At 38.9% G+C, this 20,577-nt stretch overlaps 1 protein-coding gene across 11 annotated transcripts in view; it reads left to right on the top strand.

Annotated features, from left to right (window-relative positions):
* The first annotated feature begins 102 nt into the window (after positions 1-102).
* Positions 103-20,577, top strand: part of ANKRD26 (ankyrin repeat domain containing 26) — a 49,880-nt gene continuing 29,405 nt past the window's right edge. For 9 of the 11 annotated variants that reach the window (XR_008430837.1, XR_008430836.1, XR_008430838.1 and 6 more), the window contains exons 1-17: positions 103-312; positions 2,080-2,194; positions 2,848-3,021; positions 3,142-3,248; positions 3,768-3,905; positions 4,702-4,853; positions 7,772-7,822; positions 10,660-10,693; positions 10,772-10,844; positions 12,064-12,124; positions 12,487-13,496; positions 14,018-14,147; positions 15,685-15,746; positions 16,867-16,978; positions 18,752-18,780; positions 18,881-18,947; positions 19,032-19,076. Coding sequence is in view for 8 of the 11 variants with exons in the window: in XM_053942214.1 (XP_053798189.1) it covers positions 110-312; positions 2,080-2,194; positions 2,848-3,021; positions 3,142-3,248; positions 3,768-3,905; positions 4,702-4,853; positions 7,772-7,822; positions 10,660-10,693; positions 10,772-10,844; positions 12,064-12,124; positions 12,487-13,496; positions 14,018-14,147; positions 15,685-15,746; positions 16,867-16,978; positions 18,752-18,780; positions 18,881-18,947; positions 19,032-19,076 (2,563 nt within the window). In the remaining 3 variants the exon portion in view is untranslated. The remainder of the gene's footprint in view (positions 313-2,079; positions 2,195-2,847; positions 3,022-3,141; positions 3,249-3,767; positions 3,906-4,701; positions 4,854-7,771; positions 7,823-10,659; positions 10,694-10,771; positions 10,845-12,063; positions 12,125-12,486; positions 13,497-14,017; positions 14,148-15,684; positions 15,747-16,866; positions 16,979-18,751; positions 18,781-18,880; positions 18,948-19,031; positions 19,077-20,577) is intronic. The other 2 variants (XM_053942215.1, XM_053942216.1) reach the window with 2 other exon arrangements.

The raw sequence follows: 20,577 nt of genomic DNA, 5'->3' as shown, positions 1-20,577 counted from the left end.
CCGTTTGAGGCACGATACAGCCCGTTGGTGCTCGCCGTTGGTGCTCCCCGCCGTCGCTCCCTGCTATCGCTCTTCTTAGACGGGACTGTGCCTGCGTCCCTGCTGCGGGATGAAGAGGATCTTCGGGTTCGGGAGGAAGAGGAAGGGGCAGCCGCCACCCGGCAGCGCCTCCCTTCCCTGTCCCGCCGGTGCCTACGAGCTTCGGCAGAAGGACCTGGGCAAGCTGCACCGCGCGGCCGCCAGCGGAGACCTAGCCCAGGTGCGGCAGGGACTGAGGAAATACAGCATCGACGGGCGGGACAAGGCGGAGCGGTAAGGGCGGGAGCCGCCGGGCGGTCTCGGGAGCCCCAGGTGCAGCTGTAGCAGCCCCCGGGAGCTCCCCGGCGCAGGAGCGGAGCGGCAGCGTCGCTGTGAGGAGTGGGAGTGCGGGCGCCGCAGCCCAGCGCAGCCCTTGGCTGGCTTTGGGAAGCGGGCTTGGGCTGCCGAAAACCCTTTGAATTCGGCCAACTGTCGCCTTACCGTTTTTGACCCGGCCTCCTCAGTGCCCTCATTCCCGGACTCCTGTGTCCTTGCGCAGGGGTGGAAGCGAGCTCTTAGCCTGGCAAAGGGGAGTTGCAAGAGGAGCCTTGTAGCCATTCTCTAGCCAGGGTTTGAAGTCTGAATGTAATCGCGCCCGTCTCTACGCACCTCTGAGGGCTCAGCGTGCAGGTTCAGTAGTTGAGCCCGAAGGATGCACTGCCTCAGATGGGAGCAACTTAAAGGTGGGCATTGCAGTTAGGAAGGATTTATAACGCAAAATAAACATGTTGTTTATTGATAATGCACGCGTAGTTGTCTTTTGTGAGTGTGATGTGGCAGCCTAAGCCACAGTGTGGGTTTAGGTTGCAGTTAATTTTTTCTCTGAGGCTTCGGTATAGCTGAACAGTACCTTGGACTGGAATAGCTGGTTAGTGACTTGCAGGAGAAGCTGTTGCTTTCTGGCAGGTGTTGTGTGGGGGTTTGAGTCAAGCACAGCAAGTACTTAACAGTCCTACCTTAAGGAGAAGCCCTGGGCTACAGCATAGTTCCTAGAGATCTATCATAAGCAAAAGGGAATCACCTTTTTTGAAAAGGCTCAGAGTCAAATCCTTTGTGATGTTCTGAAGAGGGGGCTGGTTTTAGCAGAGTAGCTCAGCCATCTAGACTGGCTGTCCAGAAGGCTGGACTTCCGGCAGCAATAAAGCTCATCTAGTTTTATTGCCCTAAAAACACCTACTGGATTTGTAGGATAAAACATATGTAAGGACTTCCTCAGTGATTGTGTCTTTGTGTTCAAGTAGACTGGTTAATTGACATCAGACCTAAGATGTTGTGGTTTGAAGGACTGCTTTTCCGTCTGGCAGGGCTTTAAATTGAAGAAAAAAATTCAGTTTTTCTGTGCTGGTAATGTATTGTGGAAGCACAGTATTGCCTCCTTGGAGTGGACTTAATCTGTAGTAGGCTTTTTATGACTGTGATAGTTAAACATTACAGGAAAGTAAAAAACTACTTTCCTGTAGTCAGAATCAGAGTGTTCTGCTCTCTGGTTTGCTACATGTTGTTAGAGGCACTTTGGTGCAAATGTGTTGGTTTTGCTTCATTAGTGAAAACGCTGGAGAAAAAGGAAAAATTCTCAAAGTGAGGGGAAGCTCTAATATTCTTGCAATTCAACCCATCTCTAACATCTCCAATACACTTCTGGGCCATGAACAATCAAAGAAAAATTTAGAAGTTGACTTGCCATAGTCCTCAGATTCCCTAGCTTTGGTTTCTCTTGCTGTGCCACATGTGTAGTCCCACACTACAGAGAACAATACCCAACACCTGGGCATAGGAATCTCTGCAGATTCTGTTCTACAGTGAAGGAAATGTCCCCTTACTAAGCAGATGCTGTGGAGGGTTTTTGCTAGGAAGTCCCAAGCATTTGGTGTGCAGCTGCTGGTAATGGAGTGGGTTCTTAAGCTTGAGATTTGCAAAGTGAAACTTGTGGTCATATCTGTTTATCAAAAAAAACCCTGAAATTATCCCTGTCTGTGCTAATTCAATTTATTTAATTTTTAGGACAGCTCTGCATCTTGCTTGTGCAAACGGCCATGTGGATGTAGTTACGTTTCTAGTAGAAAACAAGTGTAAGCTAAATCTTTTTGACAGTGATAACAGATCACCACTGATGAAGGTACGTTGTTGTTGATGTTGGTGAACTTAATGGGAAGAATGATGATGTTTAACTCTATTTTAGAAGGCTAAATGATTGCTTTATTATAATTATGTTATAATACATTAATATGTTATATAAAAGAGGATATTAAATATTACATGTTACTTTTTCTAACTATTATATCTAACTAATTTACAACTCGTGACCCTGTTCTTTAGAGCTTAGACACTGGTGGATCTGATTGGTTCTCAGGTCTAAACAATCTACTATGATTTAACTAAGAGCTTACTCTAGGTAAACAATTCTCTAAACACATTTTACAAGAGAAAAACATGGAGCAGAAATAGAAATTGTTTTCTCTTTCATTTCTCTCTGTACACTTCAATAAAAAATCTTAAGAAAGAGAGAAATGTGCTTACCACAGTACGTGGACTATGGTATGTTCTTGCAAGTGAGACTTACTGATTTTGAACTAAATTATGTATTTTTCAGTATTCTTTATGTAGACCTTTGTAAAATCATGCATATTGTGATTGTTGTGGAATGGACATATGTTAGCCTATCTTTGAAGGTACTCTTAATTCCCTCTATTCTTCCTCTATTGGGAAGATGGAGGAATTGCAACAAAGCGAAACTGTAAATGCTGGAAGTTTTTTGTGTTTTGTTTCCAGGCAGTACAGTGCCAGCAAGAAAAATGTGCGGCTATTCTGCTAGAACATGGTGCTGACCCAAATCTGGCAGACGCTGATGGCAACACTGCCCTTCACCTGGCTGTCCTGTCTGGTTATACTACTGTAGCAGGGCTGTTACTCCAGCATGATGCCAATATTGATGCCCAAAATAAGGTAAATTTTTATATTTTTTAATAAAGTGCTTTGCAAAAATTGCATTCATATTTTTCTTAAAGATTTTTTTGTTTGTTTGTTTGTTTTAACTTTGATTTTTAACTTTATATGCCCTTTCAGGAGGGATGTACCCCTCTTTTTCTTGCTGTCTCCGAACATCATGAAGAAATAATGGAGTTTCTCCTTAAAAAAGGAGCTAACGTGCATGCTCGAGATCAATGTGAAAGGTGAGGGGCTGTCAAAATTTATATGAGTTTTTTCAATATTCTTAAGTTTGGCTTGAGAGAGGCATGGGAATGAGGTTTGAAAAAATACAAATAAGGAGCCACACGGAAGCAGTTACTTCTGTGTGACTTGTGAAAGATAGTCATACCTCAGTGGCTTGCTGTCATATCTCATTCAATGCTTTCCACATTGAGGATTGCAAAATGTTATTGTCTGTGATGTCCTTTTTCTGGCAGGAAACCTGCCACTAGCTCAGTGGCATTCCCTCAAATTGAAAAGCCATCTCCTGCATAGTAGTAGAATTTCTAAGTGTTGTTTGTATGGAAGCTTTGTTTTAAGATTAAACATTTAATTGTTTTGAGACCCTCTCCCATTTTATTGTTATCTTAATGAAAAATGCTTTTTCTTTTGTTCATTTTAAAGTAATGGAGAGTATACTTTTTTGAGGGCAAACAGAAACAAAAATATTTATGGTGACTGTAAAGCAATCCATTTCATATCATATTTCTTGGATCCTCCAGAACCCCACTTATGACTGCTGCTTCTGGTGGAGAGCTTAATGTGATAAAGGTTCTTCTTCGGTATGGTGCTGATGTTTCCCATAAAGACACTAACGGATGGACAGCTGAGGATTATGCTGTTATTCATGGATATTCTAGGTAAATTTAAAACTGTATAATTTGAGTAAGTTGACAGTTACCAATATGGTTTTTGATGATTTTTGATAACAGCACCAAGGTTTAATAGTGTGCTGAGACTTGTGTTGAGGATGTGCTCACTTATGTCTTCATAGAATCATTTAAATTGGAAAAGGCCTCTAAGAATCAACCTAACACTGCCAAGCCCACCACTAAACCATGTCCCTAAGTGCCAAGCTACAACATCTTTCAAATACCTCCAGGGCTGGTGACTCAACAGCTTCACTGATCGGTCTTTTCTAACATCTGACAACCCTTTCACTGAAGTAATTTTTCCTAATATCCAATTTACTCTTCCCTGGCACAACCTGTGGTCATTTCCTTCTGTCTTCTGGTATGTATCGTTCCAGTGTCTAGTGTTAACTTGGAAGTTGAGGAAAATTTTTAGCCAGAGTTCTCTGTTAGATTTCAAGTTTTACTGCTAAGCTCACATTTCCTCAATATAAACTCTAAAATATGTCTTTACATATATCCTACAGTTATCCACAGGTGAAACTTGACTAGTACCAAGCAGGAGTTAATACCTTTGTAGGTTTGAATATGACTGTAGAGTGAACATGACTGTAGTGAATATTGAAGTGTGTAATAGTCATGCAGTAAGTGCATATGAGTATATAAATCTATATGGCTATGGATAGGATAAAGATAGGATAAGAATAGGTTGGATAAGAAGTGGCTGTTAACTCTTCTATTAAATGGTATGTTCAGGTATGGGATTATTTTTTACCTAATGCATTTCCTCTCTTTTTCTGTACAGTCTTAGCAAACAACTGGCAGAATATGCAGACTGGGAAAACACAGGAGAAGCTTCTACAGGTGGTGGTGTACGAGGCATCACAGCACTTGGCACTCCACACAGGGCAGCAGCTGCTGGCTTTACACTGGGTGCACCTGCTGTGGACAGAGGAGGTAAGACCCTTCACCATGGAGTAGCTCACGAGGAGAATCAGTGTGGCTTTTTCTTAGTGGGTTTGTGTTGTTAGCACTTACAGTGTTCACCATTGGCTTTAGTGGAGGCATCAGATGGAGTAGCACAAGCTTTGTGAATGTGGTTATTTGATGATAGTTGGAAGTGCTGCTTGTCAGGCTGTGAAAGCATTTGATTTGTATTCTGTGTTCACTTCTTAGGGTTGTTACTTTCTGTCTGTCAGACTGTCCACTTATTTGGGTTTTCCTTGGGAGAGAGAGGAGGATAGGGAAGGCACTAGGCAGAAGTGTTTACTTTTCAAGTGTGTACTTCTACCTAGAGATGGCAACTCAGATTATGAAAATCCAATTACAAAAGCAGTGGGTTCCACCTGAGTAGTTGTTCCTCTTTCTGTACTTGGGAAGCAGCAGAGAAATGAACAGAAAGGTATGTGTCATGTTGATTTTCATGGAGTTTGTGTCTTCATTTTGTTGTTAATAGTTCCATCTGCACAGAGGTCCTTTTTGCACATCCTGTTTCTCAAAATCAGTTATAACTGTTTCCATGTAGGTGCTGTAGAGACATACTTAGCAAATATTATAATGAACAGTCACTTTGTTGGCAGTAACATTGCAGTGTCTGTGAATGCTGTATTGGCTAGAGTGTAGTTTGATTTACAATAAAAATAATGCTTTTCTTCCACTTTAATGAATTTTTTTTAGAAAATAATTATTACCTTGTGATCCAGAAAAAAAATTAAATTGCCTTGTGACCAAAAAATTAACTCCTTCAGTGAGTTTTAAAAATTTGGTCTATAATTGTGAGCTCAGAGTCCTAGAGGAATCTTAGAAAATTAATACCTTAGTATAAATAGTGTGTTTTATACTTTACATTTCAAGTCCTACAAGTGGTAGATTTTATTCTTTCTGAATTTTTAAGGGTGTTACTTTGTAACTATGTGGCAAATGGGCAGAAGACACTGCTCAAACACAATTCATTATTCCTTTAAATACAATTCTTTATTCCATTTTTAAATATGTCAAGAAAAATGAGCAAAATATGGGATGTTTTTCCTCACTGACTTTTCCTAGATACAGGAATTTAGAGTCAGACTTTGTTGCCTTGACTTAGGAACACTTGATTTGACCTAGTCAGAGATGTAGAAAGTTTCTTGACAGATTGCATGAATATTTTCTTTTTTAAAGATTTTGGTACAGGTGGTTTAATCAGGAACATGTTGCTTTTGCCCACACAGTGCACACTGTTACTGAGAGATTAGTAACATAAAGAGAATATTTACCTGCATTAATTCTGCAGTCTCTAGCTTGCACACAAAAAGTACAGGTCCTGTGTCATGAGAGTCCTTCTGATATGCTGCAGTAACAGACATTGAAGCCTCTGTTAGAGGAGAAGTTGGAATGATCTCAGGAGACCAGAGAAACCCATTTTGGAATTATTTTCATTTTTGTTGCTCTTCTATACAGTTTTTCTGGGATCTTCAGTGTTGTCTTCATTCCTTTTGCTGCTTTTGCACTTGTTGAATATTTTTCAAAATACTCTCCTCTAATGAGCAATTCAGCCTACTTCAAAAGTTTGATTTTGTTTATTTGAATATTTACTCTGTGAGATATTGTTCCTTTTGTATTCCTGGGTCCCTATGGAAACTGTTGGGTTTCCATCATAAAGCTCTTTGAAAAGAATTAAGTGCTTCAGTGATTTCTATATCCCAAGGTCAGTAAAAGCTGTCCTATATTATCCCTTCAGAAAACTGAGAAATGCAGAAAGGATGAGAAACCATGGTGAGGTCATTTCTTAACTCTTTAAATATATCTTATTTTGATACAAGTAATTTTGCCACATTTGTTCCATGTGGTAAAATCAACAGAAAGTTGTCTCTGTTCTGCTCTGAGACAAATGTTAAATCGTGAAGAAATTTGGTGTCAGCTGCAATAACAGAATGAATTGTAGCCTTAAAATACAAAAGTTTACGAAGTGGGATGGGTAGAGCAGATGCATAGTGATTTGTATTCTGAACTTGTGTTCGACAACACACAGACGTGCACACACAAACACATATGCATGATACACCAGTGAATGCACCCATTTCAGTCCAGTTGTGGCCTGCTCTATAGTCCTGGGGGAACATGCTGCCCTCTTGTTGTTACTGTGTTCTGGCTGGTAGTATAACTTTTGTATGTGAATGGTTCAGCATGGTCAAATGAATATAAGCAGGACTTCAAACAGAGGTAGAAGTGGCTTATGTTTGTATCCGGCACCAACTGACACAACTTTTAAGATGAGCTGGTTTAAGGCAACAAGTTACTGGGTTCCTTTTTTAGCGAGGAATAACAAACATGCTAAAACTGTAACTTAAGATGAGTGTGTAACTAACATAATGTCTCAAAGTTTTATGCTGGTCTGAGTACAGGGACCCAAGATTTGAAACTTCTGGATAGTCTCCAAAGTTTGATTCTTGACACATACAGATTTTTGAGATGCTTAGAATAAGGAATTTTGTGTGCTCTATGTGTAAGACACTCTACAACCATGAAGGAATTCAATTTGCATCTCTGCTAGACAAGAAGTAGTCAAGTTGAGGGAAATACAAAATTGTCAGGAGAGTATGTTTCTGATAATATGTTTCAGTGTTTCGAAATACTGAAATATGGATGTTTTACATGGAGCAAGTACATTAAGTTACTGTTTGAGACTGTCACTTGAGAGCAGAGTTCTTCAGACTGTGGTTGGGTTGTTTCCAGCACTTCTAACTGTAGAACAGGCTGATAGTCACAATGTGTTCTCCCATTGCTGTAGCTGTTTTGATGTACTGCTTATGTTTTCCAAGTTTCTGGAAATTCCAGTTTATTCTGATGTCATTGTTCCATCTGTCCTTTCCATGCCTTTTCCTAAATGGATATAGGAATGCAGCAATCTCCTAACCAGACATCAAGAACAGGAAAATCAAGGAAAGGTATTTTATACAGTAGCATTTAAAATATGAAACCTGTTGTACAGTATACAAATATCAACACATCTGTGATGTTTATTATCCTGGAGGCCCCTATTTTGATGGTACTGGTTATATGAACTACTAGTTTTATTTTGAGAGTAGGTTTTGTGGTTTTATTGTTTGTTTGCATGTTTTGCCTTGGTTCTTTATTATTGAATTTAGTGTTTGCTTTGTGTCATTGGTGATAGTAAATAATTTTTAATAAGCCCTTCTGTTACTCTGAAATGGAAATGGGCTTTAATTAAAGTAGAAACAAGCAATCTCCAGAGACTGCTTTTCTAGACCCCATTTCTGCTGTAATCAGAGTTCTGTCTGAGAGGCAGCTCATGAACTTTCTCTCTTGCCTTCTAAAGGACAATGTGACCCGTTCTGGATCAATGCTTAAAGTCACTGTTCACAGAATGAGAGAATATTTAGAGTTAGAAGGGACCTCCAAAGATCATCAAGTCCAGCTCTTAAGTGACTGGCCCATACAGGGATTCAACCCACAAACTTGGCATTATTAGCACCATGCTCTACCCAACTGAGTTAATCTATTCATTGGAAACAAAATTCCACAAAACTTACTCAGCCCTTTTGATTGCTTATAACTATACTAATTGAAAATATAACTGAAGTCACCCATCAGGAGTGATAACTGACTGCTCCACACTGGTGGAGACATTTTTATTCAGCTTGGGAAATCAGCAGGTAGGTTAGACTGCTGGTACTGATTGAGTTAACAGGAAACTGTGGTATGTACAACTAATTAATATTATTTAAATATTGTGTATTTGCAATAGGAAACAGTAAAAATTAGAGACCGTGTTGGTATTTTAACTGTTAGCTTGTCCTTGATTCAGCTTCTAGGTTTTCTCTACATGACGTGCATGCTGTATTTCATTGTCCAAAAGCACAGTACAGATCAGGAGATGTACTCATCAAAATTTCCACATGTACCCTGTCTTTAAAACAGACAAAATTTCCATGCTCTTTTGTGTTTAATGCTAGTGGAGGAGATGTCTCCAGGCATGATATGCCTTTGTTTTCTTTTCCCTTTAATGATTCTGCCAAAGTCCTTGGATTGGTTATTATGATAGTTGACAAGAATTAGTTATCAAGAACTTGAGGAATGCTGAAATAGCTACTGTGTGGAAGTTGTGTTTGTTTTCCTCTTCTGTTTGGGAATTGAAAGAAGAGCCCTTTTATTTAATCTTAGCTGTTGATAGTTGAAAGTTGTAGCACTCTTGAAGCTGGATTCCTAGAGGTAAGCTTTCTTTAGTGGATCAGTGATGTGCTAGAATGCACTCTCAACAAGTTTATTGCAAATAGCCATAAGTTGGGAGAATCAGTAGATGCCCTTCACCATAGTGCTGTCATTCAGAGGCAATTACTCTGAGAGACTGTGTAAATGAACTCTTAGGCTGTCTAGCAAAATTCAGCCAGGGCAAATGCAAAATCTGCACATGGAAAAGAACAATCCCTTGCTACAAAGCATGCTGGCACTTCCTGGCAGGAGAGGTGCCTTGCTGAGAAAGCCTGATGGGTCTTGGCAGAGTGAGCTGAGAATGAGCCAGCAGCAGGGTGCCCTGGCAACAGTGTCCTGAGTTGTATTAAGAGCAGCATAGCCAAGAGATTGAGGAAAGTGATTATCCACCTCTACTTGGCACTCTCTGGATTATGTCCAGTGCTCCGGGTGTAATTTGAGCCTCCAGTGCAAGAGAGATTTGTCTTTCAACAGTGAGCAAGTTCAGTGGAAAGCCATCAGATTCGTCAGGGACAGAGATATTTGCCCTTTGAGGACAGGTTGAGGAAATTGGAATTTTTGAGCCTAGAGAAGTGAATTTGCAGGGGACCTAGCAGCAGCTTCTAGTATATGTGAGAAGACAAAGCCAGGTGCTTCCCAGTGGTACATTGACAGGAGGCCGAGATATAAGGGGCATAAATGGCAACAACATAGTTTTTAATTGGATGTGGGAACAGTAAAACAGAGCGGTTGTACAGTCTCCCTCCTTGGAAGCGTGTAAGACCAGACTGGATAAAGCCCTGAACAACCTTATCTGACCTTATAACTGAGCCCACTTTGAGAAGGCTGGCTAAGAGAATTCCTGAGGTTCCTTCTGACCTGATATATCCTATTATCCTATGTGCAAGTCATGTTTGTAACACCAGTGAAAGCTTGGAGTGTGCTATAGAGTGCCCTGGGTTTGCCACTTTTGTCTGCTGTATTCCCTTTTTGATGCAGTTTACAGAAGTGTTGGTGATTCTTGTACTTCAGCTTTAGAGCTTGATTATGCTTTTTGATTTTCATTACCTTTGCAAAACAATCTGTAACTGGGTAGAGCAGCAGATAGTGTAATACCTAGCATAATGTTATACATAATGCTGCATAAAATAATAAATCTCTACATGTGCTGTGTACTTGTGTGTAAGATGAGTACTTCGGAAGTTCTTAATGTCTTGCTAAACCACCACTATTTTGTTAATTGTTTACTAATATAGGATATTAATGCTACACTTGTTTGTTTGTTTGTTTTAGTTTAGGTGTGTTTCTGTGTTTTTTAAACTTCTAGATATAAGACTCCAGAAGAGATATAGATCTGGCCTTTTTTTTTTTTTTTTTTTTTAATTCAGTGTTGTTTGAAGATGCAGTTTTGTTTTGGAAATGCAGTCATTTATGCCACCTTGTACTGAGTTTACTATTCTGTAATTATTCTATAATGATGTGTAGAGTTGCCCATGTAAAATGTTTAATTCTTAAATGGTTAATTTTTAGCATGCTAAATTTAATTTCAATATGTTGATTAATGTTTGAACAGCAATAGATGACTTCTCCCAAGGAGACTCAATAAGGTGAGGCTGTAAAAATAATAATACTTACCTGAGGAATTACTTGAGAGACACAGTACTCATTTTGCTTTGCTTTTAAAGAAGCTCTGAGAAAGAGGAGAGTGATGACAGTTGGCATACCTCTGAGGAAGAGGAACTTGATTTTACCCCCAAGGTATGGTACATTTACAGGAAAAATAGCCTGTAAAAATAAGGGGTTTGAAGGCAAATTTTCTTTGGAACTGAAAGAAGCTGCAGCTCCAGCCAATATTGTTTTCTCTTTAAAGTAATCTCTAGCCTGCCAGCCTTCCTTCTGCTATGAGATTTTCCTAAAGGAACTGTAGCTGTGACAGAGTATGCAGCAGATTTGTAATTTGAAGCCCAAAAGCAGTAGGTGACAAGATAACCACATAGTTTTATATTTTTTCTTGTTTATATGAATCAGGTTTGCAGACTTGAAAAACTTCCAAGTTATATATTATAACCTATACTGTTCTTGTCCAATCATTGTTACTGTTTTCTGTAAATTTGGGGATAGATTCCTAAGTGATAAAGGACATTTCTCTATCAAGATCTACAAAAATCCTCATCACCTAGTTCTCCTTTCCTCAGCAGGTTCCTCAAGAGTGCTCAATGAACAGATGAGTTACTCAAATGGGTCATCTGTTTTCTTCTATAAGATGACATTCAGTACTTGCATGTGATCTCACACTGCATGTTTTTCCTTGTTTTTTTTTTAAATGCTCTTTTTGTTAGATACAAGCTCTCATGCTTACTGTTTTTACTAATGATCTGTAGAATTATGAACTTCTGAGTGATGTCCGGAGCATCAACTCTGTTGCATTGGCATTGTGCTGTGATGTAGAACCTGAGTGTGGTAGTTCAACCCACTCTGTAATGCTGGAGATGCAAGCATGTTTAGTTCTAACTAGATTTTATTTTCTTGCATTGATTTAAATAGAAATTATACATTTTTCTGCCATGATTTTGAAATTTAGGGGTATTTTTAAGTGTACTTGTAGGGAATAAATTTACGTATTAATTGTGGAGATCTTAATAGTTACTTACCTTGTGCACATTTGCAAGTAAGCATCCTGAAAATGCACTTTTAAATATAATTGAATTTTACTTAAGTATTACAAATATTAGAAACAGATTTTTAGAATGGTTATGTACATAAACATTTTTCAAAACAATTTGCAAAAGGGTGCCTGCACAGTGTGAAATACTTACTGAACTTGATATGAGAGGACTGTTTGTGTAGTTAGAAGTATAGGATGGAGCCAGCACTGCCATAAGGACAGTCTGATTATATTTACTGTTCAAGATTTGATGTGAACAAAGGATTTGTTGTTGTTAATGTTAAAAAAAAAAACTTAAATCTTTATTTACAGAAGCTGCAGAAACCAAACCTGACGCTGTTAATGAATGCTTCACAGCAGTTCAGGAAAAATAGTAAGTTAATTTGCAAAAGGTTGCATGATTCACTGATACATAAAGTAGACTTGCTAAGTAAGTTTTTTGATTAGTTTGGGGGAAGGGGGTTTAAATAGTAAATGAGAAAAGTAGTGTTTTGTAAACATGGCACTTGATAATTCAGAATAAAATAAGTCATTAAAATGAAGATATTAATCCTCTTAAGCCCCTTTCCTTTATCAAGTTCATCCTCCATCCTGCCTAACCTCTCACCTCTCAATTTCTGGACGTTCCCAAATGGCTCCTCTCTTGTACATTAATCTGATAACATGCCTATTACTAGTTACATAATTCTTTCTGTTCACATGCGTTTTTCTTTTTTTTTTTTTTTGTATTTTAAGATGATGGTGATGGTTCTAGAATTGAAAGTCCTAAGTCACCAAAGAAAAGTCTCAAACAAAGAATCCCATCAGATGCAAATGTGAACAAAGGGGACAGTGAAGAATTGCTTAATCAAGATGTCTCAGCTGCAAGCAACCTGGATGAAGAAGAATTGGAGGAGGAAGAGGAGGAGGAAGAGGATGAAAATGACAATGAAGATGGTGATGAAGATTATGAGGAGGAAGAGGAGGAGGAGGATGATGATGAAGATTTTACTGAAGATGAAAAGGAGGAAGAAGAGCTGAAGGATGAAGAAACTCAGTCTAATGAAATACTGGAAGAGGAGAAAACAGAACCTGAAGGGGAAATGAATCAGAAATTAGAGTATTTCAGTAAAGAAAAGCATGAAGGGGGTGCTCAATGGGGAACAGGCAATGTCTGTGATGATGATGAAATAAATAAAGAACATAATGAAAAGGCAGAGGAATCTGTTGATACTCCTGTGTCTTTCATAGCTGCGTCTTGTGAAAGGTTTCAAGACAATAAAACAGCAGTGTCTCCAAAGATCATGAATAATGAAGTATCTTGCAAGTCAGTACCAAAACAAGCTGTCTTTCAAAATCTAAATAATCTGCAAGATGTGCAAGAAAGCAGGAACAGAAAAAGCATGATTGAGGAGAAATTTCACAGAAATGCTGACTCCTGTTTTCCAAACTCTGAAGTAACAGACTGGAAAAAAGAGATTCCTCAGCCTCTCTTAGATAGTTGTGGTGTTAAGGAGAAAAGGTCAAACTTCAGTGATGGCTTTGAAAGTGGCAATAATTCTTGGTTAGCAGAAAAAAACTTGGGACCTGCAAGTGAAAGACCAACCTCTGTCATACTTGAATGTGTGGGTAGTGAAGATACTGAAGAAGAGGAATATGAAGGAGTAGATGATGAAGTCTGTAAACCACTGAAAAAAGAAAGTAAAAACTTGCACTTAAATAAGCAAGAAGAAAATTTGAGAGCAGCATTTCATTCAAGCAGCGAAGTAAGTATATAAGGATGATTCAATCACAAGGGTATTTTCTAAGGGTCAGATAGGTAAGGAACACACACTAAACCAGATTTCTCTTAATACTTATTTTTCACATATATCCATCTTTTGATCATCCATTTTTGATGTTAGTGTCTTACTTGGAGTCAAAAAGTTTCTTTGCTATGGTATGGTAATATTTCATAGTATGGAAAAAGAATAGGCAGTAGATTCTGGAATCAGATTTTTCTCAGTTCTGTGTTACAGTTTTTATCCGTGAAGTTTTACTAACATTTAGGAAAATTCATGGCATGATAGCTGAAAGTGAGGAAGCAAAAAGAATTTTGTATAAGATTGAGAGCAGGAAACTAATGACTTTCCATGGAGCAAAGTAGAGAAAAAAAATAAATATGCTCCAGAATGTTGGAACTTAAATGAAGCTGGAGTTAGACTGACATGAGGAATTGCTTATGGAGGAACAGCAAAGATGATGTTTGTTACTGCTCTTTTCAGCTGTTTTGGTTGATCTCTTTTAGGAAGAATCATCTGAACATGAAGAGAATGAAGGTGCTGGCAAAAAGCTACAAATTACAGTTGCTGAAGATGTGAAAAATTCTGTTTGTAATGATAGGCATGAAGTCCACAAAGCTTCAAAGGACAACTCTGGTGAGAGAAATGACTTTGTAAATCCTGACCCAAGTTCTTCCTCTACAAATATTAATGCATAGAAAATGAACTAAAATGGTGACTGACTTCTATGATAGCAAAATTTTCTCTTCCCTGTGAGTCCCAGTGGGCATTGGCAGAGAAGGAAAGCAGATTGTGTTGCTTTTCATTCATTCTTAAAGAAGTGAAATTGTAGCGTTGCATATGAAGCAATGCGATAGGAAGCAAGTGCCATTCTTGATTTGTTGCTATGTTCTCCCTGAAGTGATTTGAACAAAATGCACAGATGACAAAGAGAAGGAGGACTAGAGTGTCTTGAGTGACAACAGTATTCCCTTTTATGACAAGTACTGTCACATTAAATGGCTGTAATTGCTCTTGGCTGAAGCCTGGGAAGGATTGGAGTCAAGCTGAGAGAAAGCTGTTTCAGTGCCTCACCTTGTCCAGTTTTAAAATGTGGAAGGTCTCTCCAGCACCACATGTGTGTGCTTGGAAACATTACCAGCCTAGTCAGAGTAGAGCACTTTGGTACTTACCTGAGGTCTGCCAGTAGGAAGACAAAGCACCATTTCCATTGTCTGTCTCCAGTGAGTAGCTTGTTGTAGTAGATGTTACTAGAGCATGTGTAGCTGCTGCGCAGATGCTGCACAGGGGGCACTGGCAGAACCTGCTGTATCCTGGTGTTGTGCCTATACCTGCTCATCTGCCTATATGTGTTTTACCATAAGTATGTATTTGGCATAGTGTAGGTAGTCAGAGTTCAGATTAGAACCAGCAGTTGCCTCTTCTGGTGTGGGTGCCCTCACAGGCATCCAGCTCCTTCCCCCTTCTTTATGTGTATGTGTCCACACAATTGAATCCTGAATCAGTTTTTCCTAATGGAGTAGCTTAAAATAGAAATACAATAGTAAAATCTGGCTAGTAACCCCCTGAGACTGAACCTTAAAATTGTAGGGAAGGGGTTTGAATTTTAACCCTCCCAAGACAGAAATGGCTTTTGTGTGTTTGAGTCAAGTGTTTGAGGTGTGAGCCTCTATTTTTAAATGGCAATGCTTAGGTGTCTAGCTTCTGGGAAGGGGCTGGGTAACAGCTTTGTCAGGGAAGATCTTTCCTAGTAGCACAACAAAGGGAGCACTGTTTCTTGGTGACTTTGTGCATGTTAGTGTGAGGAGGTTTTGGATAGTGTTTCTGTGGTACCCCCTGTACAGTGGAAAGTGATAGCAAATGCCAAATTTGGAGTTGTAGGGTGGAGAGACCTTAACTCTGTATACAACAGAACTGCAGGATACTGGAGTATCTTCCTGAATGTTACCCAAGCATGTTGAATATTGCCTGTAGCTTTGTTAGCTGTTGTGCACAGCCATCTTCTGATAGAAAGGAAGCAAAAGGAGCTGGAAGTATAAAGGAAATAACATGATGTGTCTGGGTGGGAAGAAACGCTTGAATAAAACTTGCTTCTTAATTTGTCGTCATCAATGGAACCTGCATCTTAGGATATAAAAACACTCAAGCATCTCACTTCTTACCTTATTTGTAGGTGCCCTTCCAACAATGGGAGCAGAGCAAGAGGAAGATGCTGAATCTCCCTGGGATTCTGAGGTACATTTTGTGAAGGACACAAGGGTTTCTACTGCAGGAAGTAGAAGTAAGATCCAGAATCACTTGAGAGCGTCCTTTTCATTTGGACACTACTGTAGGTAGTGTCAGTAGGACACTACTATTGATAAGGCTTATTTCCTCTTTTTTTTCTTTTGCCGTACATTTGTAACTGGGGGCCCTTGAAATATTTCTGCTCTAGGCCAGCTGCTTGGTTAGGATTGGGATGAATTTAGGTTGAGCTAATGGCTTGGGTCACAGCAACTGGCCTTTGAGTTAGGTTTCTAGTATAGTCCTGAAACAATGAAGTTCCTTGCTGCTTAAAATATTCTGACCTTTTCACAGAGGCTGGCAGGAGTGTTGCTCTTTCACCATACAGCCCTAGTCTGCTGACCTGGTTAGCTGTTGCCCTTGGGGTCTTCAAGCTAGATGGCTAGCTGCTTCTGAACAGATCCTCTCTACAGATCCTCTCTACCTTTAAAATCATGTTCAACAGAGGCACTGCACATGCTGGCCTTGTTGGCCTTTTTCATTCTTTCTGTCTGTGGCAATCAGCAAGGTCTGTAGCTAAGTCCCTCTGATTCTTCTTTTGAGAAAAAAGAACTCTTTCCATCCCCTTCTTAAAAATACAAGGCTCAAACATTGTTATTTTTAAGGTAGTTTTAAGCTCTGCCGTGCTAATCTTTGTTCAGTCCAAATGGCTCTTGCAACTGGGAGCAGCACTGTGTTCATTCACTACCGCAGGATATATGCCTAGGGAATGTCAGTACCAACTTGAATGTCATGTACAAGTTCACTACAAATGTTGGACCACTGCAGACATGTAGCTGTTGGTTCACAACCTGTATCTTGAGTTATCATGTTAATTCTTGTTTGTGGTTGTCCAGTTTGTCAGCGTGGCAGATTAGTGGTATGAAGTTTTTGCTTAAGATCTGAAAACAAACACACTTGCTGTGATTTTCCAATACACCGTATTTTGATACATTCTTACTAAGGGCCTTACAAACATTTTTGTATCTAGAATATACTTGATACTGTGCTACATAAATTGGTTTAGCACGAACTTTTTGTATAGAAATGAGTCGAAAATGCATTTGTACCAATTCTCATTCATGTGTTTTAGGTTACACAGGCGGATTCTGAAGTGCCAAGAAAAATACCATGTGGTGTGCTGCTCCCAGCTGCAGAGAGACATGGAGCATGCTCCCAGTTTATTTCAGGGGAAAGTGACAATGGTAACTTCCTGCTGGGCTAATGTTTGTCTGTAAGCATTTATAGGCTAAAGTAAACTTTTATCAGTGTCTGTCTTAGAAATGCTGTCACGGTGTGAGTACAAACCATACCAATGAAGTGCTTATTGTTAATTAATGCCAGTAATCACAGCACTTGCTGGCCAGTTTGTAAAGAAAATTCTTTGTATTTTTTGTGTTCTTCCAGTGAGTATCTAGTTGTTTTTTTATTCAGGTTCTTGTTTCGTAGCAATGACAGTGTATGTCTATTAGGACTGACCTTTCTCAGCATTTAACATTCTTAGATGATAATGCAGCAGAAGACAGCTATGATCTGGCTTAGCATTTTTGTCACCCCTAGCTTAACCTTTGATAGCATTTTGATAGCTTTAGGTTCTGCTTTGCCTAGGAGCTAAAGTAGGACTACAAGTACAGGGATTTTTGCTGAGGATTTCTGCCTGTGGTTTGTGACACTGTCTCTTGAGTGTTTTGAGCAAAGCTTTACAAGCTTCCAGGAGTTTCAAATGTAGTTGTTAACTATTTGTGACGGAATTCTGCTTAGACAAGAATTCTTCTAAGACAAGTTTGGGATCAGTGTGAAAAGATGGTAAAAGGTGGCTATGGTAATCTTTCTAAGGTCTTTCCACACTGCTGGACCACCAAGTTTACTGAAATTGAATACTGTTTGTTTTTTAATTCTGGTTTGGGGTTTTTTTAATATAAAATATTAGAAAATGTATTTAAATATAAAATTTTTGTTCTGGAGCCATTCTTAATAATTCTAAGTATTCTTTCATTTGCTTATTTAGTCACGTACAACCGTACAATGACTTAAGCAGAGGATTTGAGAAGTATAGGTGAGATTCTGTGGGTTTGGAAATGATTTAATTGGACAAAATTTTAAAAAATATTTGGAGCTATGTTCTAAATGTACATTAAAACCAGACAATGTTTGTTTCTGTTGTTCCCCTGCAAGCTAAACCACAACAATCAGATGAACACTGCCTTGATTTTACCTTGTTAGACATATATGAGGTTTCTCTGTCTGCGCCCATGCTTTCTTAGTCCCATCAATGGAGAACAAAATGCTCATCAATATTAAGCATTTGTAGAATAATCACACAGAATCACAGAATGACTAGGTTGGAAGAGACCTTCAAGATCATTGAGTCCAAGGACCATGCCCTAAACACCTCAACTAAACCATGGTACCACGTGCCATATCCAGTCTTTTTCTAAACACATCCAAGGACGGTGACTCCACCACCTCCCCAGGCAGGCCATTCCAATATTTTATCAGTCTTTCTGTGAAAAACTGCTTCCTAATACCCAACCTATATTTCCACTGACGCAGCTTGAGACTGTGACCTCTCATTCTGACAATTGTTGCCATAGTCAATCATAGTCATAGTGCTGTTTTATGATCATTCATTACAGCAGACCAGCTTTGGCTTTTGAAATAATCCTTTTAGAAAGCAGGATTTAGCTCCTCAAAAGGACTAAATAGTTTAATCTTGTTATGTTAACAAGCATGACCTTACTGCTTCAACTATATTGTCCTAGTTCTGTGATAATTATTTTTTAAATCCAAGGTGTTCTTTTCTTGTATACTAAGACATATGCTGCATTATGAGGTAAATGCAATATTCAGTATTGTACTCTTGATGAAATAATGCTTGTGACTAATACTTAGTTGTAGAAACTACTGATGTTGAATGGAGTAAAAGATACCCAAAATTTAAAAAAAATAACATTTCCCAAAATATTTTTCACTTCCAGGCTTTTTGGAGAAACCCAACAATTTACAGGTAAGCATTTTTTCATGTTAGACAAACTACTTATTCTGCTCATTAAATAGATTGTAGTTACTTTGAATTTGGTGTTTTATCATTGAATTTTCTTTCATAGCTGAAGACTCCCATATCTGCTTTGGAAATGAACAAAACTTCTCCTGAAAACAGGCAGCAGAAATCAGGTAATGTTTACCTTAAATGGTTCTTGGTTTAGCTTCATAATCTTTTAGGAGTATTTAATAAGGCATCTGTTTTATGTTTTGCAGATCTATTGCAGGAATTTGATTTAGAAGATGTCGAGGATATTGAAGGTATTCATGACCATCTCTTTGTCATGTTCTTTCATGGACAGACACATTGTAATTGCAAATCTTTTCTTAATTTTAAATTAACGGTTCTAACAAGATGCTCTGGAAGCAGAAGGACTACTGAAATATACACCTGTACATGTTTGCTCCCTCCTATAGTCTGCCCTTCCTTGATGTTGGCTTCCTCCAGCATACATGTTGTCATCTCCCCTTTTCAGGTAGTCCTGAAGATGGAGGAACATTGATGCCTTGTGTCTTTCCTGCCTTTTCCTTTGTTCTCTGCCGGTTAAACAGAAATTTCAAGATTGATTAAACACTATGTGAAATAGATGTTATGGGCTTCAAAGATCCTAAAATCTTACTTGAAGACTGAGACTTCAAACTTAACGTAGCTGCTGTTGAAAACTTCTCTGATGGGCGAGACTAAATGGGAGTTTGGGTTGCTTTTGATTACAGCAGTCTTGATAGTGATAACTTATGATATACTCTGCAGTAATTTCTGTGGTGCTACCTACAAATGTTCCTTGACCACGAGCACATCTGTCTGTTTTTACTGCTGGCTGGAGCCTTCATCTGCACTAGCAAACAGTTTGGTACTGAGATATCTATAAGCATGAGTAAAATCTAAAGTTCCTCTTGTTGAAAAACAAAGAAAAGGGAAAAATGAAAAATGGTCTGTGTTCCTTATAGTACATTATTCTTAGATAATCCCTAATTATTGCTGTTATTATTGTCTTTAGTATTTATCACACTTTCTGAAATGCATCAGAGTTATTAAGAGATCATCATAACAACCCTGTGAAATAAGTGCTGTCAATCCATTAATGACTGTGTAATGCCTTGTACTGAAATACCCAACAATCTAATCTACAAAAGATCTCAGAAATTTTGCGCAGCAGTGAGGTGGGAGGAAAAGGTTGTTACTTCACACTGTGTAACTTTGAGTCAGAATTGACCTCTGGAGACCTTTATGACTGACTGAGGAGCTCATACTCCAGTTTAAACATTAAGTTGTAACTGTGAGCTTATATCAAATGTTAAGAACCCTTCAAGGAATGAAGGCTTGCAAAAGTACTCACCGAAGCAGAAAATGCCAAGAAGTGAGGTAGTGCCATTTTGTATTTTTGTGATGATACCTACCTATTTTTCTCAGTCTTGCTCATTTTTCTTGTAGGAAGGATATTGTGTCCCTCTTTAGCAGTGAAACTAGGTGTATGGAAAGGCTATTGTGTAGAATCCACTGCGTTATGAGACAACACAGGAGGTGCAGAGTGATAAGGGTGAAAAACCTCCATCTCTTGTTTTTAGATTCCCCAGTTGAGTTGCTAAGACTTGTTTCTTTGAGAAAACTTGTCACTTGAAAGTGTACAATGTGCCTTCCACAAGAACAATGACAGTGAGATGCTGCTTCTAGATTGTGTCTGGGATTATCTGGAGTGCAGTTCTCTGGTGTAACAGAGATTCAGGGTAGGCTGCCAGACTGGGTGAATACATCTGAGAAGTT

This window comes from Vidua chalybeata, chromosome 5 (assembly GCF_026979565.1).
Source record: "Vidua chalybeata isolate OUT-0048 chromosome 5, bVidCha1 merged haplotype, whole genome shotgun sequence".
Classification (NCBI taxonomy): Eukaryota; Metazoa; Chordata; class Aves; order Passeriformes; family Viduidae; genus Vidua; species Vidua chalybeata.
The sequence above is the reverse complement of the archived record's forward strand: the minus strand, read 5'-3'. Positions and strand labels throughout refer to the sequence as shown.